Source organism: Vidua chalybeata, chromosome 23 (assembly GCF_026979565.1).
Source record: "Vidua chalybeata isolate OUT-0048 chromosome 23, bVidCha1 merged haplotype, whole genome shotgun sequence".
Classification (NCBI taxonomy): Eukaryota; Metazoa; Chordata; class Aves; order Passeriformes; family Viduidae; genus Vidua; species Vidua chalybeata.
In genome coordinates, this window is record NC_071552.1 from 3,598,069 (window position 1) to 3,624,682 (window position 26,614).

The window sequence follows — 26,614 nt, forward strand, 5'->3', positions numbered from 1 at the left end:
CTCAGAAACAGTTTTGCTTGGTCTGGCACCTGTCTGGGAGCCCGTTTTCCCCAAGGGAAAAGGGAGAGTGCTTCTTGTTGCGTGACAGGGTGGGAATCCTGTGGGGTTTGAGGAGTAGCACCCGTGGGCTGAGCAGGAGTTATCAAACAGGACCAACACCCCAGCCAGAGAATCCCCCTGTCCCGTGCTGTGCAGTCAGGAGCCCACCCATTCATTCCTAAAGAGGGTGAATGGCAGAAAAGCAGCTGTGGAACAAGCAAAAAAACAAATTAAACATGTGCAAAATGCTAATTACCACCCAGTTACCCACTAGTGCTAATCCTGCTTGCACATCTTGAAATTGTTGCACTGAGTTTTCCCTCAGTTTCCTTCAATGTTTCTTGACATTTCTGATGTGTCTTTTTCAAAGGCAAGGCTGGAAATACAAAGCAAGTGTGTCCCCCTGGCTCTGTTCTGAACTCAGCTGACAGGCAGAGATGTTGGGGAATAGCTCTCCCAGTGGCTTTAAGTTTTCAAACCAGATCATGTTAAAGGTGGGCAAAGAATTATGGGGGGAAATGAGAAACCCTACATGCAGGTGCTCATTGCTGCCTGACGTTGTGCAGACAGGTTTTAAAGGCTTCTTTTTGTTCTGCACCGCTGGTGTGCCTTACAGGGAGGGTAGGATTGCTCTGGCTGCCTGGAGAGTTGATCCCAGCCCCACCTGATGCTCTGCAGGCCTGGACATCCTCTGTGTCCCACGGATCTGTCACCAGCCCCGGGCTTTAATTACTCGGCCAGTGCCTCATTTCCTCGGGGCTGGGAGATGCAATATGCATGAGAGTGCTTGTGTTACAGCAGCAGAGCAGCCCTGCAGGCACTGCAGTTTGGGCAAGGAGAAGGTGCTGCCTGCCGGGACACTGAAGAACCTGACACAGGTGTGCCTGAAATTGGAGCATCCTCCAAGGAAGGGATCTCCAGATGTGGCTCTGGTCCTCCTGTAGGGCTTGGTAGAGCTGTGGTGTCCAGGCTGAGGGCTGTGACCATGTCATGCTCAGCAGGCAGATGCTCACATTGTCCTTCACACATGAAATAAAGTCCTTGTCTTGGGCCTTGAACAGCAGACTCGTGCAAGCAAACCCAGCTGACATAAAATGCATTCTTGCAGCTCTTGAACAAGACAGGAACTTGCAGAAGAGCTTTATGTCCAGAAGAGCTTCCTTAAAGGCTCCTAAAGGTCCTCTCTCAGTGCAGCTTTATCTAACTTTTATCACCATGAAATGAGCTGTCTTCAGTGCCAGGGATGCTGCTGCAGAAATGTAGAAACTGTTTGTCCTTCCAAGAGTTTTGGGTGAAACTTTGCAGATATGACCAAGTTTGTAAAGCTTTTGAGGTGCTGTGTGGTTTTCCAAGTTCCCCAGAACTTTGCCCCTTGCACGCCATGCCAGAGAAGCCTAAGAAGCTTTTCTCTAAATAAATATTGTATTTTTACTACTGCTCTAACTATGCTTTTGGGAGCAGGACTTTTGTTTGGTTCATCTTATCTCCTGACAGTCTGAAGGGTGGGTTAGACCTAACCTCATGTCTGTCCTGCCACTCCAGGACCTGCTTTGAGCCTTTCTGTGTTCCAGATCTGAGGTAGCCATTATATTGAATTTATCACAGCATTTGGGTCAGTGTAACTCATGTGACTATTGAAAAATAGCATCTGTTCAAACCTTAAAATTCATCCAGACTAAACATATCAAAATTTGTGGAGGCTAAGAATTATGTTTTTAACTATTTTCTCACTTTCTGGAAGAGAAAAAAACACTGAAACATCTATAGGCTGCTAAACAAAATGGGACCATTCAGATATCTCATTCCAAGTGCTGTGGAATGCAAAGTGTGAGGCTTGAATTGATTCTGGTTGGAGGTACAGAACAGTGTTTGGGAGAACACAAACCCTTGCATAATAATGTCTGCCACAGATGGGTAATTGAGCCTTGAATTAGTTACAGTGGTTAGTTTTGTTTGCTTCCCAAAATAGGTTTCTCTTGTCTGGTCAGGATTCATCCAGCTTCAGCTTTCAGCACTTCCAGCTGATACCCAGTGGGAACAAACCTGGATTCCAGGTGAGCATTTAAATCTTGCCATTCCTTGGCCTCCAGGCTGTGCTGAAAGGATTCAGTGCCACTGCCTTTAGTGCTGGTTGCTCTTCTCTTGAGTGTATTCAGGTCTGGATAAACTCACTGAACCTGGCTACAGTCCTGGCCATGGTGTTTCAGTGGGGGTCACACCATCCTTGGCTCTGCCCTGGGCACAGGCAGTGGGAAAATTTGAATTTAAAATGCATTTCCTCGAAATAAATTTCCAATTCTCCAGCTGGCAAACTTTGAGAAGCATTTGGAACAACAAAACTGAGCTCAGGCTGATGGATACAACAAACTTATGAGAAGAGTGGCACATAAACAGTGAATTCACGTGCACCTAGGTGTAATCTCTGAGTAGCATGAAGGTGATGGCAGTGTTGTGGTATCCAGACCAAGGTGTGTATGGTGGTGGAGTTTTCAGTTTAAAATCCTGTGCAGCCTTTGAATCGCTCTGGTCTGAGCCTGCTGGAGCACCTCCTGCTCCCACTGATGTTGATTGCAGTGGAATGATGGAGAATCAGCCTTTTGGGAAGATGCTCTTCTGGGAATTAGCACTCAAAGCTGGGACTGATTGTCAAGAGAAGAGAAAATGCTCAACCCTGGGTGTGGAAGGGGCAAAATGCAACAAGAGCAGCAAAGGGCGGAGTGATCAGCATTTACAGCGTTCAAGGAACAGCTCCTCGTGCTGTCAGTGGGGGTCATTCACAGCACCCCGAGCCCAATAATTCAGTGTAATTCCACACGTGGACACTTGTGCTCCAGTCAGGGGTGTTAGTGCAGTTCCAGCTCAGTTCTACACTATTTCCTTGCACACCCAAGGCCAAATTTCATAGGCTGGGAGGCAAAATGCAAGCTGGGTGATTGTTTTTCTCTCTTATAATCCTTCAGCTTAATTTTTATTGTATAAGAGGGACTTACTGTCCCTTATTTATTGTATTGAGAGGGACTGAAGTTCATCTCCTTGTTCTGGAACAAAGATGTCCCCAAGGAGGTTTGGAGGGATACAGTGTCCTCAAAAGAAACACCACCTACTGATGCTGAAAAAGCTTTAAACTTTGCTTGATAATGTTTCTTTAAAAATCCCAGGCCTGTTTACACATGGATAAGCATGGCAAAAGAAAACAAAACAAAAAAGAAACCAAATTAGCTTCCTAGACAGAGCCGGCTAAATTGAGTTGAGGTCACCTTAACTCTGAATGAGCGTTGTTTAATTCAGCTCAGATAATCCACGCGGCCACTTAATTAGGGTTTAATTTTCCTGCCCGTTCCTGCTTACACGCTTTGAAACTTTCTCCCAGCAGCGCGTGTGCGGCGGGGAGGACAAAACACAATGTTTCCAACCTGTCGGATTTTAACTCCTAGGGTGTGTTGATTGCCTTGAAAAGCATTTAGGGTCGCTTTTTTGGGGGTTCCTCGGGGGAGATGTGAGCAGGGTGTACAGGAGGGAGACAGGGAGGACAAACACATTTCCAACCTGTTGGATTTTAACTCGTAGCGTTTAAATCCTCGAAAAAGTGCTTGGGGGTCTCTTTGGCGGGGGAGATGCAAGCGGGTTGGGCACATTATGTAAAACGGGGAGGTCAAACACAACACTTGCAACCTGTCGGATTTATAACTCAGTAGCCTTTGTCCAAGCCTTTGTAAAACGCTTGGGGGTCTCTTTGGCGGGGGAGATGCGAGCGGGGCGGGCGCATAATGTAAAACGGGAGGACAAACACAACGTTTCCAACCTGTCGGGTTTATAACTCAGTAGCGTTTGTCCAAGCCTTTGTAAAGCCTTTGGGGGTCTCTTTGGTGGGGGAGATGTGAGCGGGGCGGGCAGAGGTGGGCGCATTATGTAAAACCGGGAGGACAAACACAACGTTTCCAACCTGTCGGGTTTATAACTCAGTAGCGTTTGTTCGAGTCTTTGTAAAACGCTTGGGGGTCTCTTTGGCGGGGGAGATGGAGCGCGGTGGGCGCATAATGTAAAACAGGGAGGACAAACACAACGTTTCCAACCTGCCGGGTTTATAACTCGTAGCCTCTTTTCAAGCCTTTGTAAAGCCTTTGGGGGTCTCTTTGGCGGGGGAGACGCGAGCGGGGCGGGCAGGGGTGGGCGCATTATGTAAAGCGCTGCGCACGCGTGTGCGCGGAGCGTGTGCGGCCGCACCGGGCAGCATCAGCGAGGGGACGGGCATGGGCACGGCCGGGGCCGGGGCGGCGTGTCCGGCACTGCCCGCAGCGCCGCGGCGGCCCTGAGAGCCCCGGGGAAGGGCCGTGCCATGCTGCAGGAGGTGAGTACCCTCCCGGCTGGCCGCACAGTGCATGAATGAATGAACTCCCATGAATGCCGAGCGATCCCGAGTGAATTCCGCCTAGCTGCTGCTGCTGCCGCTGCCGCGCCGCTCCACGCTCCCGAATGGCTGCCAGGTTAGTGCTGTCGCTGTCACACATGTGTCACACGCAGGGCTCGGCTCTTGCGGCTCCTCCATCGCACACAGGCGCTCTCCGGGCAGATTAAAGCTGGAGTCCATGTTGGTTGCTGCTGCTGCTCTCCGTTCGGGGGACTGGAAAGCAGGCGGCGTGACATCATGGTGCAGAGATGCTTCGTTTCTCTTCCTTTCCGCGGGCTGATCCCTTTTTTTTTTTTCCATTTTATTTTATTTAATTTTTCCTCTCCTTGTTCTGTCCCCCACGCACGTGCCCTGCCTCTCCTGCAGGGCGGAATTGCTAAAACAGCCTTTTCGATTGTTCCAAACAATGGGCAAATCTGATTGTTTGGCTTCTTTTTTTTCTTTCTTTTTTTTTTTTTTCCTTTTTTTTTCCTCCAGCTTTCATTCCCCTCACCCCTCCTCATTTCCCCTTCACGCCCTGCTGTGTCCCCCATCCCCCATTCCCACTGTCCCCCATCCCCCCATTCCCTCGGGGACAGTTATTCCTGCCATAACATCTGGGTCCAGGGGAAGAGAGAGGCAGGAGGGGGTCGAAGCTGGATGCGTCACGGAGCTGCTGCAGGAATATGGTTGGATTTGTTTGCCCATGTGCTCTCCTGCCTCTACAAGGGCTCGTGGTTCCGCTCTGCCTTCCTCTCCCGGTGTTTGTGTATTTGCACTGATGGGGAGAGGCAGGATTTGGTTTGTGCCGCTTTTTCAGGCTCCGCTCCAGAGTCTATACAGGTGGCTTTTTGGTTTTTTTTAATATTTTTTGGCAAGGGAGAGCAGTAGGAAGTGAGGATTCATTGCACTGTGTGTGTTCACAGACAGGGAGAATCTGCTGAGTGCCCTAAAAAATAGCTTTTTCTTAGATTACTGGTGGCTGGCATTGTCCTGTGCATCATGGAAATGCTGGTTCAGAAAAGAGAATATATTCCTGTTCCCTTGCTCCATGAAATCACATGCATCTGCAGGAGAAGCTGGTAGATTTAGGATGCAGCTTGTGATTTTGACTCAGTAGGATGGAAACTTCAGGTCAAATCTTTGGGATGTATTTTACAGCAGTGCAATAACTTGGAACCACCAACATTCTTCTCCAACATTCTCTTGGAGAAGCCCTCATCTGATAAACAGCTGGATGGAACCCCCATCTGATAAACAGCTGGATGGAACCCCCATCTGATAAACAGCTGGATGAAACCCCCAACTGATAAACAGCTGGATGGAACCCCCAGCTGATAAACAGCTGGATGAAGCCCCCAGCTGATAAACAGCTGGATGAAGCCCCCAGCTGATAAACAGCTGGATGAAGCAGGAGAAACTCTGTTAAAGTGGGGGACAAGGTTGAGGCGGGTCCTCAGGACAAAGGGCATTTGTGGCTCTTGCACTCAGGGGTTCTGACCCTCTCTGGTTCTACCCCGGAGCTGCCCAGTGCTGCTGCAAGGCTGGAGCAGAGCAGGGGGGGGTGCACGGAGGGGATCGATCACAAATTGTTGCGTTGTTATTTTCGGAAAGGTGAAGGGAGGAAACATCAAGGGCTGAACAAAGGGAATTTGTTTGATCCCAGCTTTGAGGATCACAACATCTTCCATTAACTTGTGACGGCTGTGCTGACGAGCCGTGGGAGTGAGTGGGACGATGCAGAGCTCCAGCTTTGTCTCCTGCTCCTGCTGCACAATGTCCCTGTCCGCCCCCGCGGGCTGCGGGGCTGATCCCAGCCTTCCTCGGAGCCTTCCTCAGGCTCCCTTCCATCAGGGCTCTGTGAACCCCTGCCACAAGGCTGGGATGTGCTCAGGGGGACAGTGCTGTGCTGGGCATAAAGTCCGTGAAGCCTTGCTGGAGTTACAGCAGGGAAAAGTGCCTGAGCTCTTCTGGAGGGAAGCTGGGAGTCGTATCACAGCTACATCCCCACCCAAAAGTGGGCCTGGCTGTTTATCACCAGCTTTGTTGCTTTATCTCACTCTCCCTTGAAATGAAGCACATAGGACAGCAGCATTGCATCCCCAAAGCACTGAAAGATTCTGATGTTAGCTTGGAAATGACAAGGATTAAAATAAACGGCTTGGATTTATTTTAATTTTTATTTTTATCCTTTGAGCTGTCAGGTTTTCAGAACTTCCCTCACATCAAAGATGGTTGAACAGTGTCTGTTGTGGTTTTGTTTATTTTTTAAACAAGGCTTGCGAGCTGTGTCCTGCCCCAAGTTCCAGGCTTGGAGATGTTGATGGAAGCATCACACATTGCAGGTCTCGCTGTTAATTACAAGAGCTGTTGACTTTGTGGTGGGGAGGGGAGGAAAACAAAGCCTGGATCTGTTCCTCCTTGGGAAGTGCAGCTGTAGAGTGGGTGCCCTGCAGGTGGCTGTGGTGGGGCTGTGTCTGTCACCTTCAGAGGGATGTGAAATTCTGACTTGCTGCTGTTTCCCCTTCACTGCTTCCCAGATTTCTTTGTATTATCCACCATACTTCGTTTTATGTGGCTTGCCTTCCTTTGGAGCAAATGGAATGATAATAATTTGTGACTGAGGGAGGGGTTTAGGGTGTGATTTATAACCCATGGTGGTTCCCTGCACATTAATGACCCTTTCCAAGTTGTGACTGGTGCGTTGTTTGATTTATTATTAAGATCTCTCTTGTTGCATTTCAGAAACATTTTCCAACTTCTCCTCGGGATTTTTGCAGTCACTCCAAGCAGGAAGGGAGAGGTTGCTTCCAAGCTGGCTGAGGGGGAGTTTCAGTGAGAGATGAGGCCGTTTGTCCATGGGTCTGTCTCCAGTGGTAACCAGGATCGGGTGATCCACAGGGACAATGACATGGTTAATAATGCATCTGCCCATCCTCGCACTGCTGGCTGTGGGCAGAAGGCAAATTCCTTCCTAATGCTTGCAGTGATTTGCTAATCCTCTGAGGCATAATAATTGCATTAATTTTATTTCATGAATATGTAAACATGTGATTGGATGTCATGGGAGGACAGCGTTCTGCGAAATGTCAAAATAGAGTGAATCTTAAACAAAGCTGGACTTTGCTGCTAAAAAACATGCAGAAGGCAGACTATTTATGATTCTTTTCAAAGCACTTGTCATTAAGCACTCCTTGGTTTCTGCACAGCCCTGCAGGTGTCATTGCTTTTTTGACTTATTGCTTTCTCTTTTGTCTCTCTTGCTGGGAGATGTAATAGAAATAGAACATTTTGTTATTGCTTGTAGAGCAATGGCGGGCCCAGGGAATTGCTCCAGGATCTGTGCAGGTTTTCATTCTTGGATTATCAATTTGAAGGGAGTGTAGGTTGGTGATCAAAAGTTGTTACCATCTGCTTGCCGTTTGGGAGACTGCATAATGAGCTTCTGAATCTCCTCTTTTCCACTGATGTCAGACTGGATGGCAGCAAAGTATCTTTGTAGGCGTCTAATTAACCCCTCTAATAGCTGTTTCAGAGGAGAATTAACTCTTTTCAGTGCTAGAGCCAGGCCTGAGGTGCCTTCTTGACCTTTCTGCTCTTTTCCAGACTATCAGCACAAGTTCTGTGTTGTCCTCCAGGATCTCCTCTGGTCTTGTTCAGGAAAGTGTAGGCACAGGCTTGACTTTGCACAGCCCATGGATTTCAGACAGGGAGATTTCAATATGTGCTTCAATATGCACATCTCTGCTGCTCTGGGGACATATTGCTCAGCAGAATTCAGCTCAAACTGCAGAACAAACCCCAGTTCTGGCCTGGAAGAGCTCGTTACCAGCTCGGTGCTGCAGGGAGGAGTGAGTAATTGCAGGATGACTCTTGGAATTCTTTTGAGTGCTGAGAGGAGACTTGGAGGCCTTTAAGCTTTCCAGATCAGGACTTGAATGAGGAAATCCAAGGGGTTGAGAAATGCACTGCAGGGAATGGTGTGGGTGGTGTTTTTCTGCCCCTGAGAAGCTGGTGGTGGTCACAGCTGTGTACCTGAGGCTGCTCCTTGTTTAGCTGAGCTGCTCCAGTTGCAAAATTCTTTGGTCCTTTTCCTACTTCTGGCTGAATCCTTATTCACATCCTGCAAGTGGCAGACCCAAAGGGATTTGCTGTGCTAAGCTGTGTCACAGGTGCTGTGACAATGCCCTTCTGGAGCTGGCTGCTGGCTCTTGGGGCACCTGTGATTTGGGAAAGAGCTGCTTGTGTCAGTCCCAGGGATGGCTGTGGCTTCAGAGCTGGTGGGATGGACAGAATTTTGTGTCACTTCAGGATGCTTGGGTGTCATTCATGCAGAATTCATTTAACAGACTGCACAAAGTCAGGTTTCTTGTGGAGTTCTCCATGAAAACATTGTAAAGAGTTCCTTTATGGTTTTAAGGACACCAAGCTCAACTTGTGGAATATCTTTCCCAGAAGTGACTGCTTGGTGAAGTTCTGTCCATCACCTGGTTCAGACCCTTACAGGGAATATTGTGTTGGAGGAGAAATTTGGCTTTTCTTTGTCTGCCTGGTGTCTCAGGGGCTGGTCCATGCATTGCCAAACATTCCTTTTCATCAGCTGAAGGAAAGCTTGTAGAATCCCAGAATGGTTTGGGTTGGAAAGGCCATTAAATATCATCTGTCCCATGGGAGGGACACCTTCCACTATCCCAGGCTGTTCCAAGCCCCATCCTTGGAATTCCAGGGATGGAGCAGCCACAGCTTCTCTGGGCCCCATCTGCCAGGGCGTCCCCACCCTCATGGGGAAGAACTTCTTCCATTTATCCAACCTAAATTTCCCCTCTTTCAGTCTGAATCTATTACTCCTTGTCCTATCACTACAATTTCTGCTAAAAACCCCTCTCCAGCTCCAAGATACTGGCAGGCTACAGATTCTTTACTACACTGCTGCAGGTATTGATGCTTTTCCTCCACGTCTGAGCAGAGTTTGGCCCCTTCCCATCCACTCCACGCTTGCTGATGGTATTTTGATGAGGTTTTCCCTTTAGGGACAGCAAGGACATAAACCAAGGAGACAAACCCAGCCTTCTGTGCTTTCAAATGCTCCGTGCAGGGGTTTTCACCTCAGAGCAAAGGGGCTGCTGCTTAGGTGGGCTTGTTTGTGTTCTGTCCCTCACTTAGCCTGTCTCATGTGCTGAAGGCTGCTCTGCAGGGAGATGTGAGGCCCTGAATGCACTCTGGGCAATTAGGTCTCTAAGGCGTTATTTATTACAATTATATTTTTTTTTTTTTTTTTCAAAGTGGGTCAAGCCGTTTTGGCATTTCAGGCGTCGATTCCTGGTTCAATTGCGGGCCGTGGTCGCCATGGCAACTGCAGAAAGCGTTCGTCATGGCTGTGCCTTGGGCTGGATTCAAATCCAGGGAAGGAGCAGGAGCAGGGAGAGCTTGGAGGGGCTCGGGGCAGGGGCAGCCCTTTCTGTGCTTTCTGTGCCCATCCTCGCTGTCACGGAGCTCAGTTAACAGATTCCTCGTTTTCTCTGTCTGTGGAGTCCTTCACGCAGAAATATTCAGCTTTTCCCAGTCATCAGAGAGTAGGAGGGGAATTCAGCCCTCCTGGGTTTGAGATTTGTGCCACTGACTTCGGGGAGAGCCAAAGAAGGAGCCCTTGATGTTGTTTTTCCCCCCTTATTTCTGCAAAGGTGAGGATCCACCCATGCCTAACATGATAGATGCGGATGGATTTAATTTTTTAAACTAAAAAATGAGCTTGGAAGACAGAATCTGCCCAAGGTTGTGCTTGGCACAGCTGGCACCAAAAATTGTGGCTCTGGCAGTGTGAGCTGGGCAAAAATAAAATTGCCAGCTGTAAGCAATGATCTAAATGCATCTAAATGATCTAAAACATCTAAGGTGATGCTGCTCCTGTGCAGCTGCAGTGCTAGGGCATGCTGGGCTGTGGCTAAAAACCCACCTCGAGGAGCTCTGTAAGACCATAAAGAGACTAAAATAGCACCAAACTTTCCAGCATTTTTCATCTTGAGTTTCACCTAATGTGATGCCAGCTGTACCCTGGTTTTGAGCTGCTCATTCTGAGCTTTAATTGAGCAGCAGCGAAATCTCACAACTGCAAACAGAAAGCAAACAGAGCCTGGACTGAATTTGGGTTGGTCTTTACAGAGCTGCTCTAAACTCAAGCTCAAAGTGAAACTGTGAACTCACACAAACCGAAAATGAGACGGAGGCTGTGTGTGGTAAACTCAGGTTTTGTAGAGCTGTAGAGGAAAAATTAGTACATATGTTCACACATGTGCTAGTCAGGGACAATGGCTTCAAATTCTTGCCTTGTGGCTTTGGGCACCTCTCACATAAACCAGCTTATGTTGCCTCAAGCACGCTGGGGGCAAGCAGGACCTCAGAATTTAGAGGGTTTAACTAGAAGTCTCCTTTTTCTACAGTCTGTAAAAATGGCAATTCAGAACCATTTCCATCTCTGGGGCTGCTGCTGATGAACTTGGAGTCACCAAGATAGCTCTGCAGGGCTGCTAAAATTGAGTTTAGCAGGAGAAGGAGCTGCAGGAGCACAGACACCCATTTTGACTGGATCAGCTGAAAATCTGTGAAGGAACCTGATGCTTTTTAATACGTCAATAAACTAAGACATCCCTGATAATTTTACTTCATGTTACACCTAAACTGTGGCAGGCACTGCTTCTGGGAGAATGGTCCAGATAATTTTTTTGATTTTCCTTTTGCTTCAATTATTATTTGGGGGGATTCCATGTTGAATATTGCTGCAGTTATTGCTGCACTGGTTTAGCATTCAATATTCCTGTGCCTTGTCCAGGGAAAGGGAGGGCACAGGACAAGAGGATGTGACAATATTTCCCTTGGGGATGTGCCATTGCCCCTTGTGAAGAGCCCCAAGCCAAGGAGGAATCGCTCTGCACTGGAGCTGCCTTGGGGTTTGGGTGACATTTGAACAGGTTTTTATTGCTCTAAATCTTATATTTCTCATCCTACTGGGTAGAAATAGGTGACAGAGCAGAGTTTAACTTAATCCACCTTCCTGCCTAGAGAACATTTTGCACACCCATTTTCCCAAGCCTGTCCATGATCTGGATGAAATCCCACACTTTATAGGGGTGAAGGCATCTTCTCAGGGGCTCCTGGGAAGCTCCACGCTGCTGTTCCTGGTGCCAGCTCCTAGGAAATCTGATTCTGGCCCTGTTTGCATAAGCAGCTTGGCTGTGTGCTTCCTGCAGGCTCTTCAGGGAAAGTTTCATCACTTGTGCATTGACACAAGCAGTGAGCAAATAAAGGAGAATTTACAAGACCAGTTCATCCAAAACCAAACCGCTGCAAACCTGGGAACTGCTGGGGGAGCGTGTTACACTGGCTGCTCGTATCTAACTAATGCTTGCAAAATGGTTTTGGCATCTTCAGAGGTAAGAAGGGATGGATATGGTTTTTATCTGGGAATTAATGAAACCTCAGGCACGTGTTCAGCTCCTCTGGATTTTCAAGGAGGAAATGATCCATTTGGAGTACCTTGCTGTGCATCGTTGTGATTGCTGTGTGCAATTTGGCTGAAATCATAGCCCATAAGAGCCTGATTGTAACAATTTCTGTAATTCAGTCCCTTGCAGTTGTAATTCCTCCATCCTTTCCCTGCTGCCTGTGCTGTCAGATGTGGCCTGTTTGGTGTTGCTCATGAGATAACAGGCTCCTGAAGAAGTTAGCACAGATCCAGTCCTTGCATCAGGCCCCTCTGTGACCAGCTGGAAAAGCCTCGAGGATGTCTGGTCAGAAATAGATTTGACTCCTGAAGGAAATGAGTGACGGAGGGAAAAATGGGTGTAGTGTGTGGTATTTTGAAGAGTCTGGCAGGAAGGAGAGGCATCAAAAGAGAAGGAGCAGTGAGGAAATCTGAGTTTTCCTGTTCTGTATTAGTTTGTACATTACTGGCTTGCTGATCTGGGTGCTGGGGCATTTGCTGAGGAAAGAGAATGAGAAGTTCCATTCCCCTCATAATTTCTGTAAAACTCTGAAAGGCCTTGCTTTTCCCATTGTGAAAAAGGAACTCAATTTTTGATTTTTTTTTTTAATCACGAAGGCTTTTGTGTCACAGCAAACCATTTTCATGCCCAGCTCTAACTGGTGTGGGAAAGGATGGTTCTGTACAGGAAATGCTGCATAGAACGTCACCGTGACTCCCCTCCCAGAGCCCCAGCGTTTGTGATGCTCTTTGCTGGGGTGTTTTCTGAAAGGTGTGACCCCGTTTTCGTGCATCCTGCTGAGAAGAGCTGCATAATAAAGGAGGGGCAGAGCGAGGCTGTGTTGAACACGCTGACACCTCTGTCGTTCTTGAGCTTACATTGATTTTTCTAAGCTCAGATCATCGTTTGAAACTCGGAGAGCCCACGGGAGCCAACGAGTTCCCTCTCGTGGGCATTGCTCTGTGGTCTGAGGGGTTGAGGGGTGGTTGGAGCTGCCGCTGCCAGCAGTTCCTCTGCCTCTGGTAAAAGAGAACTGCCTCAGTGCACGGGGGGCACCGGGCGCGTTTGTTCAGGAAGCAGCTCTGTGCTGTGGGTGCTGCGCAGCTCGGGGTGCAGCTGTTTCACTTCGGAGATGCTCTGACCCCGCTCTCTTTCCCCTTCCTCTGCCCTGCAGTACTGCCAGTAACTCCAACCGCAGCACGCCCGCCTGCTCCCCGATCCTGCGCAAACGCTCGCGCTCGCCCACGCCGCAGGACGCCCCGGGGGACGCCATGGTGGAGAAGGGCTCCGACCACTCCTCGGACAAGTCCCCGTCCACGCCGGAGCAGGGCGTCCAGCGGAGCTGCTCCTCCCAGTCCGGCCGCAGCGGGGCCAAGAACTCCAAGGTGAGGGGCGAGCAGAGGGCTGTGGCCGCCGCCGTGCCGGCTCTGTCCTCTGCCTTCTTCTTCTCTGGCTGATTCCCCTCCCTCCTCCCCCGTCGGATTTCTGAAGGTTCTCCTAACTCGGGGTCCTTCGCCCGGCTCAGATGTCAGCACAGCTCTGAGGCTGCAACTTTCTCTAGTCAAGGTCCTGTTCCTTGGGAGGCTCCGTGGGAGAACCCCTCCACCAGGGGTTTTCAACAGACCTTGAAAATCAGCTGGTTGCAATTACTTTTTATCACCTGGATCATGAAATAAATAAGGTTTCCCCTGTGAAGGGCCCGTGCATTTCCCCAGTGCTATCCAAGCCCTCTGGGATCATTTCAAATTGCAAAGAGTCAGTTTTCCAACCCCCTGCCCATTCCTTCCATGGCTGCAGTGTTATGGCTGGCTTGCCCAGGGTAGCTGATATTTTCCCCAGGAAGGTTTTGTGTCTTTGGACCAGATTAGAAACAGCCTTGTCTTTGCTGTGCAGGGGAAGAGGGTTTCAGGTTTGGCTCTAGGTTTTTGTGTGAGCAGTGGGGCCTGGTAAAAGACACACAGGAGCCTGGGGTACCAAACAAACCTTTGATTATAACCCTGGTATCAGTGATGTGTCAGCTCTCAGGAGCACTTGTGTTTGCCCAGATTTTTGCAGTGGGATGTTTCAGCCTGAGTAATTTCACAGGCAGAACTCTGATGGCTTGTATAAAATGAATTGTTAGATCTTTGCCTGATTTATTGCTGGGTTGTGTCACAGACCAGAAATCTTCATCCCCTCCCCTCCGTGGCCAGCCAGCAGAGGGAACAGGACTCAGTGGCCCACATTCTGATCTCTCACCACTGTGGGGGGAGTCTGTGAGTTCAAAAGAGGGGCAAAAAGGGTTTTTCAAGCTGAATCACTGGCGTTCCAAGGTTGCCCTTGAGGTCAGCCTGGCTTCCTGTGCACACAGTGACCTACAAACCCCGTCCCAGCGCTGGGTGACACCTTCAGCACGGGGTTGCCAGCACCGTGTTCCCAAAAGGGAGCCGTGGCATGGGAGGAGGATCAGGGCACGCTGTGCTCGGAGCCACCCTGGGGGTGCTCACGGGGAAATGGGCTCCTTGGGAAGGGGAACACAGAGAGGAGTTGCATCGTCCTGGCCCTCAAAATTAAGGTCATGGGGGTGAGATTTTTACCAGCACAGTGACTGCTAAAGCTGAACTTTGATTCCTGGTGCTTTCCACAGGGAAGAGGGGGTACAGTGCTCTCTGTTGGGTGTGTGGGTTTTCCTTCTCTTGACCTGCGAGGTAATTTTTCTTCTTTCCCTAATTATTCTCTTTTCATTCCTGCATGCTTTCTCTCCGATTAAGTCACACAAGCGCCTCTCCAAAGTAAGCCTTCTTTTTTCTCTCCTGTCCCCCACTGTAGAGCTGTCTCACCACTCAGGAACCCTCCCTGTGGTGCTGAGTGCTGACCCCAGTCGGGCATTCTCCTGCTGTGGCTGTGAGAATGTCAGCAAGAGCTCAGCCCCGTGCCTGTAGCTGGAAGCTGGGTTCACTTACATCACTGGCATCTCGCTGGTATTTGCTCACACAGCCTGAGAACTGGCCTGTTCATCACAGCCCTGCAGCTGCTTCCAAATCATTTCAGCCTTCAAGTTCTGCTTTCCCCTCTCCCTTGAAGCGAGCTGCTGTCTTTGCCAGGGAGAAATCCTCTGGAGAACCACGATCCCTTTTCTTTCCTTCTTCCTCCACCATTTCAGAAACGAGAGTTGTTCTCCATGACTTCTTCCCTGCTTTTCATGATAAATAGCATTTTTGTGGCCAGTGATCTCAGCTTGCTGCCCTTGCAGGCTCTGCTGTGTGACGTAAATATCAAAGATCAGTGATTTCAAGTGAACCCAGCTTGAACCTGGTAGAACAGACCTGTCCCAAATGAATTGTGAGAATTCATGGGCTCGCTCTGAGAGCTGATAAGCAGAAGATCCCTCTGTGGGTGCTTGAATTGGAGATAAGATCGTTTGGGATTTGATCTCACACCTCTGTGCTGCCCTCAGAAGAGTGGAAAAAATCATAAGTGCAGGTGGGATGTTGTTGGAGAAAGTGCCAGGCTGTTGGCATTTCCACTTTATGAAAGCAGAATGGCTTGGATGGCTTCACAAAAATCCACAAAATCCTTGTCTTGGCCTTTCCCCAGTGGATGCCTCAGGTTTCCTTCTAGGCAAGTTCTCAGAGGGCAATGCTGGCTCACTGTCTTCCCTTGGTCGTGGTCCTTGTGACCAGCCTGACCTTGCATGATTTGCTGGTGTCTGCTGGGAGCTTCTTGACGTCTTTTTTTTTAGACAGCTTGTCTTGTGCTTGGTTTCTGTAGCTGGGATAAGCGAGGGGAGCACTGTGGGACTGAACTCTCAAGGTGAGGTGTGAGAGGAGTGCTGTGGAAGGTCTGGAGTAGCAGGGTCCTGACAGGATTGCTGGTGAGTAGAGGTGCGTGGGCCAGGACAGGCTGTGGAGAGCTGGAGGTGCAGAGGGTTTGAGGAGAGGGATTGGTGGGAAGAAGCCTGGGACAGAGGGATGGCTGTGTAAAATGTGTGTGCAGCGCTGCTCTGAGGTGCCTGCAGCCATCCCCTGCTTCTCTGAGAGGGAAAAACCCAACCACTGAGAGGCAGCTGGAGAAACTGGAGGGAAGTGGAGCCCAGATGAGTTCAGAGGGAAGGGGATCCCAGGCAGGACCCCCAGCAGCCTGTCAGAGCCTCCTGCCCTGCTCACACAGGATATTCTGAGTTGCATCCACGAGGATCATCGAGTGTGCAGCCTGGAGCTCTGTTCCTTGCTCCACAAGCTGCTTCCTCTGGCACAAACACAGAATTTTCAGGCATTAAACCCCCTGCTTCCCCCCACACAGACAATTCTGTTGTCTGCTCATACAGGGAGAGGTCAGGAACAAAAAAACTCGAGGGCAAAGATTCTAAACTCTCCTTTCTCAGCCTCTTCTCCTCTCCCCACCCATCTCCTGCGGGAAGATTGGTTTGCTTTCCCAACCTGTCTGGCTAATGAGGTGGAACAGCTTGAGCCCATGAGTTTGCTGCTGTGTTGGTACAATTGCTGACAGATCTGCTTCAGCTCCCTGCCCTCTTTTGTCCGTGCTGTTCTGTCGTGCTGCAGCGCTGCCGTCAGAGGGAGCGCTCCACCAGGAGTTAGTTTTAAACACTGGAGTGCTCCAGCAGGAGTTTTTAAACACTGGAGTGCTCCAGCAGGAGTTTGTAAACAGTGGAGTGCTCCAGCAGGAGTTTTAAGCACTGGAATTGTCAGAGGCAGTGCTCCACCAGTGGTTTTTAAGCACGGGAATTGTCACAAGGAGTGCTCCACCAGTGGTTTTTAAGCACTGGAGTGCTCAAACAGGGATTTTTAGGCACTTGAGTGCTCCAGCAGGGCTTTTAAGCACTGGAATTGTCACAGGGAGTGCTCCACCAGTGGTTTTTAAGCACTGGAATTGTCAGAGGCAGTGCTCCACCATGAGTTTTTAAGCACTGGAGTGCTCAAACAGGGATTTTTAGGCACTTGAGTGCTCCAGCAGTGGTTTTTAAGCACTGGAATTGTCACAAGGAGTGCTCCACCAGTGTTTTTTTTTGCACTGGAATTGTCAGAGGCAGTGCTCCACCATGAGTTTTTAAGCACTGGAGTGCTCAAACAGGGATTTTTAGGCACTGGAGTGCTCCACCAGGGGTTTTTAAGCACTGGAATTGTCAGAGGCAGTGCTCCACCAGGGGTTTTTAAGCACTGGAATTGTCAGAGGCAGTGCTCCACCAGGGGTTTTTAAGCACTGGAATTGTCAGAGGCAGTGCTCCACCAGGAGTTTTTAAGCACTGGAGTGCTCCAGCAGAGTTTTTTAAGCACTGGAGTTGCATCCCGAGGGATTCTTTCCCAGAGCTCTGTGCCACCTTGACCCCACCACTGTGCCACAGACCAAGGTCTGACTCAGCCTTAGGCTTTTCTGGGACAGCTTTCCAAACTCAGAAAAGCCAATCTTTCTGCTGGTAACCAGCAATGAAATATGTATTTTTTGACTACTTTGCTCTTGCCCAAGGATAAAAGTGGTTTCCTTCAGATCCTTCCCAATGCCTGTAGCTAATGGTGAATGCTGAGAATTAATATTAAGTTAGGGGGAAAATCTGAATTTTGGTGCAGTCCTGGGGGCTGTAGAACAGTTCAGGTCGGGAGGGATCTCGGGAGATCTCTCACCCAAGCCCTGCTCAAAGCAGGGTTAAACCAGCTTGGACCAAACCCTTGTCCAGCCACATTTTGCAGCCCTCCAAGGCTGGAGATCCCCCAGCCTGGCCAGGCCCCTGCTCCAGTGTTTAACCACTCTTGTGAACAGGCTTTTTCCTCCTCTCCAAATAGAATTTCCCCTACTGCAGCTTATGACTGTTGCACCTTGTCCTTCCAGTGTGCCACGATGAGAAGAGTTGGGCTGTGTCTTCTCATCCACCCCTCCCACTGGGTGGGACAAAGCCCCTTCAGGTAGTAGGGAATGAAATTGGGGCTGGGCTGGGGGTTTGGGGGATAAATTCCATCAATTTCCAGGAGTTACGGCCATTTGGAAGCCGGGGGGGCAGCGTAGCTTTTGCAAGTGCACAGATGAGGAGAGAGGGCTCCGGAATGTGTTCTGAGCTCTGGTTCTGTGCCTCTGCTTGCCCAGGTGTGAAAGGGATTTAGGGATGCTCCTCGAGCTCTGAGGTGTGCCATTCACTTGGCAGAAGGGTTCTGTTCCCCCGGGAGCAGCAGGGGTGAGCTGTGATGCTGCTGGCAGTGATGCTGAGAGGTAGAAGCTCTGTTTGGAGCTGTCAGGGTGAGGTTTGGTGTGTGACCTGTGTGCCCTGCAGAGCTGCAGCCTTTCCCAGCAGTGCATGGAGACATCAGGGCACTAAACCGTGACTATTTAGAGGCAACAATTCAAGGCTTAGGGAAAATATTCCATTTTTCACATTCCTCCAAAGCTCTTCCTGGTTACAGCCCCCTTGTAACCACGAACTCTGTGCTCCTGTAGCATCATCTCTGCAAACCTGTCCCATCTTCTCCCTGTCTGTGTGCAACCCCCTCCTTCTGTTACTTATTTATTTTCTCTTTTCAGTTCTAATGCTTACGGTTTCTTTTTCCAGTATGACAGACTTAACCTGCTCAAAGTAAGAATATGTTTTTCCTTTTTCTTTCTTTTTTCCTCCCCCTCTCCATTTTACTGTCTCTTGATTTTCACAGTTTGCATCTCCCTCTCAGTGAGCTTAAAAAAAAAAAAAAGATAAATTACAAGGAGATTTAAGGGCTGAGGTTGTTTGGATTTTGGACAAGTCTGTTGAACTTGGTGGAGGCAAAAGCTGAGGTTTGAGTGTTGGTATAATTAAGGATGTTGGTAAAATGATGGACCTCAATATAATTATGGATGTCAGTATAATTTTTTTGCGTGGAAGAGCTTAAAGAAGAACCTGCAGAGCTCTTTTATAGAGGGCCCTTGATTCAGGGAAATTCACATGTGAGGATGGGAAAAAAAAGTAGTTCCTGCAATGAATGCAGGAGGGGGGACTGAAATCCTGTTGGGCTGTGCTGACACCACGGCACAGGCACTTTGATTTAGAAGGCAGAGTGACAGCAGTGCCTCTGTTGTGTGTGTGCCAATTATGGTTTGATTATGAGCTTTTTTCCCCAGGAATTTCTGAGTTACGCCTTTTGCTCATTAAGGCAGACAGATGGCAAAACAAATCTGCAGGAAAATCACTCCATCTCAGGCCCTGTGCTCCTGAGGACAAGGTGCTGTGTGCATGGCTCAGATTAATTACCCTGGTTCTTTTTTTAGTCTAGTCTGGGTTGCATAAGGCTTTTTTCCACGTCCTACTTGCAGAGAGGGATTGACTTCCACCCAGTCTTTTATGAATGGATCAGGTATGGCCAAGTGTGGAAAAGAGTGGGAAGTAAGAGGAAATTCCTCTGGTTGGAGGAACGAGTATGGGATATGAGCCATGCTCTGTGTCAGTCCCCAGCTGATCTCCTTGCCCCAGGATTTGGGGAAGAAGGGGGTGTTCCTCTTTTTAAAGTCGAATTTTTGTATTTTAACCTGTGTACTGTATTACTGTGGGGCTTTTCACGAGAGACTGGGAGCTCTGCAATGGATCCTTCAGAAATGTTGGCTCCAAGAGTGGGATCCAGTGAGGTTTTGTGGCTGGAGTGGCTCTCAGGGAACTTGGAGCAGGAAGATCCAGGGGTGGGAGCCCCTGTGTCTTCACAGAAATCTGTTCCAATCTGACCTCATTAATTCTCCTTCCCTGTGGCAGCACACCCTTGGTGGGCAGGCAGTGTCTGTGTCCCTGTGAATATTCCAGGGAATTCCCAGTGAAATTCCTGCAGCCTCTGTGGCGAGGCACAGCACAGAATGTTTCCCTTCCTATTCTAAACTGCCTGCAAAGCCTGGAAAATTCTCCAAGGTCAGAAGCAAGATGGCTTCAGAGGAGGAAAGGCAGTGAAATTTTGCTTCTGTCCTTGTGTGTTATCCTCAGCTCCCACGGAAGTGTTTGGGAGAGGGGACAGCACAGCTGGAGCTGCCCACCCTCGGTGGGAAAGGCTCTGGCACCCCCAGGCTTCACTGCCATGAGGGAAATCCCCCCAAAAAAGGGGGATTCCTGTGTGTGCTGGCAGCTCTGGATAGAGGAGCTCAGTGTCCTGCCCTTGGAAAGCCAGCCTGGCTGCAGTGGGAAGCTCATTTCTTCCTCTCCCTGCAGATAAATCTCACCTCCAGCTGAAAATTGCCAAGCATGACTTTCCAAGCTGAGCCAGCTCTTTTGTGTGCTCCAATGTGACGTGTGGCCTGTCCTCTCCAGCCATCTGAAATGCCATGATAAGGATGGGAAAAAAAAAAATCACATGTGCAGATGATGCAAAACACTGTGCGCTGAAATGCTGAAAAAAAAAATCCCAGCCTTTTTTTTTTCCTTGCCTAGCTTCTCTAGCGATTTTCTACAGCACTGTTCCTGGCTCTCTGTGTGTGTCTGTGTCTCCCTTTTAAAATTCAAAATACCCTTGGAACATTTGCCTTTTGTGAGCAAAGCTGTGTCCCTGCTTCGAGGGCTGTTCAGGGCAATGGGGGTGTTACCACCTGGAAGAATGAAGCCCCTAAAGAGGTGGCTGGCAGTGATGATAATGATGATGTGATGATGATGGTGGTGGTGGTGGTGATGATGATGAGCTCCTGTGTTGCTGGCTGGCACTGCTGGTCTGCAGACAAGGTGGCAGCATGTCTGTGTGTGTGTGCATGTGGACATGCACACCTTGGCCTGACCTGTTTCCTGTTCCAGACTCCTGCTGCTGGATTTGCCCCTTGCTCCTGTACCCGGGGATAACTGTGCTAGACCACACTGTGAAACCCATTGAAATCTTCTGTTTAATCCCACTTTCACTTCACTAATGATCCAAACCAGATTGGACCTGCTTTCTCTGTCCCTCTTTCTTTTTGATCCTAAGATCTCTGTGCTAACTAATGCTTCTCTTTTATTTTGTCCTTACAGAAAAGCCAGAGTTGGTATAATGTAAGTACTCCCGTTTCTCTTGTCCCTGGGTGGCTGCGGGCTGGGTGGGGGGAAGGTGCAAAGGGGCTTTGCAGTGGCACTGGGGCACTCTGACCATTTCCAGAAGGAGGAGCTGGAAATGGCTCAGCACTGGCAAAGGAGGGCTGGCATCCTGAGGAAGGGGATGCCAGAGACAGAGAGCAGAAGCTTTGTCCTTTTGGTCACTCTCGTGATGCTCCCCACATCCTGCACCTCTGGTGTCTCAGCACAGGGGCCGGGATGTGGTGACACGTGGTGGGTGACACGTGGTGACAAACAGAGCTGCCACCCTGCAAACCCTTTGTATCTCTCAGGGTGGTGCGGGGACCACAGAGGAATTATTTTCTACCAACCCCAGAGAAACACCAAGCACCCTTTGCTTCTGCCTTGGTGTTTTTTTGTTCTGCCAGCACGAGGGGCCCTGCTCTGGGCACAAAGTCGGTGTCACCTTTGCACAGTCGGGCCCCCACCCTCGAGGCTCTGAAGTAGCCATAGGCAAATGCAGCAGCCATCCATGGTCAGCCACAATTCCTGCCCTCCTGCAGGATGGGGGCAGCAGAATGTGGGATTTTGGCTGAAACAGCGAGGTGAGGTTTGACAGAGGGGAGAGGCAGCGTTAGGAACCTGCTGGGTGTGAGCAGCACGGGCAGGAGGAGACCCCAGAGGCAGAGAGGGACAGAGGCAGTGAATAAAAGAATAAGAATGTTTTCTTTTAAGAATAAAACACAAACCAAGGTGGGCCAAACTGGTGGAGAAGTGGCAGATAAGGACTGTGAGCAGATGCCCCAGTCTGACCTGGCTGCTGCCAAACCCTGGCTGTCACCAGGCTAGAGGTGACTTTGGCTCTTACTGCTTCTGCCTGTAGCTGCTGAGCTCCATTCCCTGCTGCATGATGCTTTGCTGTGCTCTGCTTCTGTGGGTCTCTTGTGTTTTCATGTCCTCTCTATCTTATCTTTCTGTTCTCTTGTTTTTCCTCCATATATTTTCAGCATGAGAGACAGTACATCCGGAGAGTAAGCACTGGCTGCATTTTTTTGTGGTTTTCCCCACTCCACCCCATTATTTTCCTTTGTAAACAAAACAAACCAAACCCATTTTCTAGTTAGCAGAGACATTCTGGCCAGATAAAAGCAGCAGTGTGAAAATATGGATGAGCCACCGACTCCAGGAAGTCAGTCAGTCCTACTTGGCAGTGTTATTTCCAGTAAAAATTTGCTAATGCATCTCCTTGATAGAGTTTCCCTTCTCTGCCAGCTCCTTCCAGGCAGGATTTTTCTGCCATTTGGACCATTCTGGTTCCTCCATTCCTCTCCCCTCTGAGGGCAGCTCTAGAAATGGATCAGTGGAATCTGCCTCTTCATGCAACCTCACCATTTCCTCTGCTCACTTTCCCCTGCTCTCATTTTACACAAACCCCTCCGTGCCCAGAGCAAACACCCTCCACACTGTTCTGTGTGCCAGCTCAGCAGCCCTGGGTGCCAGGCACTGTGCAAACCCAACCCAAAAAATAATCCCTAAAAGAGCACTTGGGCCTCAAAGATCTGCAGGGCATCGCCAGTCTTCTTCATTTTTTTGCTGCTTTTAACTGGTCTTTTTGTCTCTGGAACACTGCATTCCTCTTTGCCAGTTGGAACCCTCCCTTTCCCCTCTCCTGGATTTCCTTTTTCTCTATTTTTTTCTTTTTTTTTTCCTTAAGATGCCACCAACTTCTCCTGCCTTGTGTGTCCTCCTGTCGATCCCACCAGTGCTTTTTTTGGGATTGCCATCCCTGCCCCGTGGAGAAGTGGGAGGAGAGGGGTGAAGTGAGGTCATGGGTTGGTTTGGCAGAGCTGCCCCTCTCTCTGGTTGTGCTTTCTCTGCTTGGCTTTGCAGAGGACAAATGCAAACTGGTGCAGGTGCACGGTGAGATTGAGGAGGGAACCCCAGTTTGGGAATAAAACCCAGAATTTTGGGGTTTGCTTTGACTTCTTGTCCTCGTGGTGGAAGAGCAGAAGGAAAGGAAAAGTCCCTGAGGTGCTTCTCATGCCTTTAGTGAGGAATTGTGTACATGGAGACTTTGGTTTGGAAATATTGTGGTTTGTAGGGGGATAAAATCTGTTGGTCGCTTGTGGTTTAACAATCAGTAGTGTCTGCTTTGGGTTTTGTGTCTGCATGGTGAATTATTGTTAATTCATTTATTATTTTAAAAAGAGTTCATAAAAATAGACCTCAGGCCTTAAAGCTAAGCTTCCTTTGTAGTTTTGTTTGCTGAAACAGAGATGTGCCTTACTCTGCACACCTGAGGTGCTCTGAGAGGTGGGAAATTGGTGTTTTGCTTCCCTGAGGACCCCGAGGAGGAGCTGCTCTGTCTGTGGGGGTGTCAGTAACTCCACACTTGGGAGAAGACACTTGTCACCCAGCAGATGCCATTAAAATGAGAGACAAACTGGAGATATTTTGCTGCCAGGGATAAAATCTCTCTCCTTCTCTCTTTTTTTTCTCTGGGTTTTGGGCAAAGGGCCCCATTCTGACCATGGAGAGCTCTCATTTCTGTGTCCCTGAGCCTGGCAAATCTGCCATGGTTTTCCTGCCCCATTCTGCCTCACTTGGGCTGTGAATCCTTCTACTTCCCTGTTCCCAAATTAGGGCGTGTGTCTCATTATTGTGCAGCATTTCTGCTTCTCTGCAGCAAGGCTTGCTTCTTAAATTCAGCACCAGGCATCAGGAGAATCCAGAGGATGCTCTGGAAAAGAGAATGAGTAAGATGAACTTGAAAAGTTAGAGAAAACACAGTTGGCACCAGGGAAGAGGTGAGATTTAAATCCATGATGTTTTCACTTCAGCATTTACATCCCAAGGTCCGCCTTGCTCTGTATTCCTTTATTTTTATCTATCACACGCCTGAATATTTTTCTTCTTCCTTTAACTGACCTGAGCAGTGAAAAGACACCAATTGTCTCTTTCAGCTGTTCCTAAATATTAGCAAATCAGAAATATTTGCTGTCCCAGTCAGTGTGGGCAGGTCAGTAGGAGCCCAGTCCTTCCCACCTGTGTTTGGGAGAGCAAAGTCTGCACTGAGGATTGCAGGGAGTGGCACAGGAGCCCTGCTCCTGCAGCTCTGCCAACAAATTTGTGCACACAGGGCAGCCCTCAGCCTGGCAGGAGCTCAGAGTCTCAAAAATAAACCCAAAATGCCAGTGGGGAGGCAGGTAAAGGGGAGAGGCCAGAGTTTTCCTCTGGGGAAATGCAGGGGAAGCGTGTGCAGGAGGAGCTGGCTGAGGATCTGTCGTGGATTGTGTTGCTGCAAAGGGCCTTTGTGGGGGACTCTGAGCAGCTCTCGAGCTTCTGAAGAATACCCAGACATCACAAGACTGATGAGAAATCAGCCCTGGCTGGTCTCAGAGTGCTGTGTCTGCTCTTGGATGCCACAGAGGAAAGGAAACTCAGCTGCTGAAAGAGTAAAACGTTCCCTATAAAGGCAGAGGGGAATTGTGCCTCATTTTGGGGAGAGCATCAGGAACACCTTTCCCAGGGGTGGCAGGTGAGCCTCCCTCAGCAGCAGCAATCATGGGAATGAGTTTGATGCAAAAACCCAGGCCTGATGAGTGAGCAAGGTGTTGAAGAGCCCTTTTCTCTGTAAATCAGCACAACCATCTTTTAACTCCCAGTAGCCATTTCATAATGGTTAACTCCTAGTAATAACTTCACCAAATTATTTCTGGAGCGATGTTTAGCTCCCTGCCTTTCAGGTGCTTCTCATCCTGTCACATTTTCCCCTTTTCTCTGTAAATCAGCACAATCGTCTTTTAACTCCCAGTAACCATTTCATCAGATTATTTCTGGAGCAGTGTTTAACTCCCTGCCTTTCAAGTACTTTTCACCCTGTCAGGTTTTCCATGACTTTCAGCGTGTGGATTACCAGTTGCTGGGTTGTAGAGGCACTAAATTAGCAGTAAACATTTAGTGCAAGCCTGTGTGATGATGAACTCAGACCCATTTTCCAGCCCAGATCCCAGTGATTACTTCGAAGCGCCTTCCTCTGCTTTTCATTCACTTTTAAAAGGAGAAAAAGGAAAAAGATGGAAAATCTGAGCAACCAGAGTGGGTTTAGAGGAGGTGCTGTTGGACAGGTGGCCACTTTCTTTGCTGGTTTTTCACACCAGCCCTGCTGTCAGTGGGGTCTAAACCCTCCCACACAAGCAGGAAACGTGCTCTGTTTATTCCAGTAGTTTCCCAGAGGCAGTGTAAATCACAGAAGCCCATCAGTCATGAAAACTGGACGAGCTTTTCCTTCCCCCTCTCCTCTGTGCCTCGTGCCATCTCTGCTCCTTGTTTTCTGTGCTCTCCAAGACTCAGCATTCCTCAGGTTTTGTGTTCTCTGTCCTGTCCCTTCCCCCAGCAGTATTTGCTGGAAGTTTCCCGTGGAGGATTTGTTCGTGTGGAACGGGGATGTCACCACAGGGAGATGTCACCACGGGGAGTGACCCCTGTGTCCCCATTTCCCCAGGGAGCTGCTCCCTCACCTCGGCAGTGCCATCCTGTCCCGTCCCCGTGTTTGCAGTGGAGTTAATGTTTGCTGCCTCCAGCTCCAGGTCAGCTCTTCCCATCACTGCTGGCACCACCTCGGCAAGCACAGGTGCCTGGGTGGTTTTTTTTTTTCAATCCCATTTGGAGTTTCCAGCCAAGAGGGCCATTCAGTAAAGCAGTGCAGGTGGCTGTAATGCCAATTCTTTGTCCATCACAGGCTACAGAATGTTTTTTTTTAGATCAATCCCTCATCTTGGGGTGCAGACTGCTGCAGTGCTGAATGGAGACACCTCTGTGCCCCAGTAATTTTGGGGTGCAGCTGAGCAGACAGAGCTTGTCAATGGGCAAACTGCTGCTCTGGCCTGGAGCAGAGCAGAGCCTCTGCAGGGGCTGGGTTGGCTGCTTGGTGCTTTTTGAGATCTGTGTGCTCAGTTCTGCAAGAGTGAGGGGTTTATTTCAGAGTTTGCTCGCAGCTGAGCAGATCTGGTGCTCTGCTGTGGGCACTTGCCCGGGCACTTCTGCACCTGGGCAGGGAGCAGAGAGGCTGGGACGCAGGGCAGAGGGGCACAGGGAGTGCCAGCACCCCAGGCAATCCCCCGGACCTGCAGGGAGTTCATTCAGCCCTTCATTTGCAAAGTGACCTGACTAATGAATGAATCCTAGAGAATCCTGTTTTTTGGGGGAGAAGAGTGGGCTCAGAGATGCACCCAGGAGTGGTGCAGCCCCTCAGATTTCTGCCTCTGTGGGCCTCCCATGGCTGGTTCCTCCCAGCCACAGCCTTTAATTTTATCTATCACATGCCTGAATATTTTTCTTCTTCCTTTAACTGACCTGAGCAGTGAAAAGACACAGAATCACAAAATGACCAGGTTGGAAGAGACCTCCAGGATCATCGAGTCCAACCCGCCCCAACAGCTCAACTCAACCCTGGCACCCAGTGCCACATCCAGGCTTTGTTAAACACACCCAGGGATGGTGACTGCACCACCTCCCCAGGCAGAACATTCCAGAACTTTATCACCCTTTCTGTAAAAAACCTTTTCCTGATATCCAACCTGTATTTCCCTTGGTGCAGCTTAAGGCTGTATCCTCTGGTTCTGTCAGTTCCTGGAGAAAGAGCCCAGCCCCAGCTGAGCACAGCCACCTTTCAGGGAGTTTAGAGAGTGCTGAGGTCAGCCCTGAGTCTCCTTTTCTCCAGGCTGAGCACCCCCAGCTCCCTCAGCCGTTCCTCACAGGGTT

General features: G+C 49.4%; 1 protein-coding gene across 2 annotated transcripts in view; it reads left to right on the plus strand.

Annotated features, from left to right (window-relative positions):
• The first annotated feature begins 4,419 nt into the window (after positions 1 to 4,419).
• Positions 4,420 to 26,614, plus strand: part of LOC128799145 (protein Aster-B) — a 50,593-nt gene continuing 28,398 nt past the window's right edge. For both annotated transcript variants that reach the window (XM_053963277.1, XM_053963278.1), the window contains exons 1-3: positions 4,420 to 4,523; positions 13,079 to 13,289; positions 20,831 to 20,851. In XM_053963277.1, the coding sequence (XP_053819252.1) occupies positions 4,513 to 4,523; positions 13,079 to 13,289; positions 20,831 to 20,851 (243 nt within the window). In that variant the 5' untranslated portion in view covers positions 4,420 to 4,512. The remainder of the gene's footprint in view (positions 4,524 to 13,078; positions 13,290 to 20,830; positions 20,852 to 26,614) is intronic.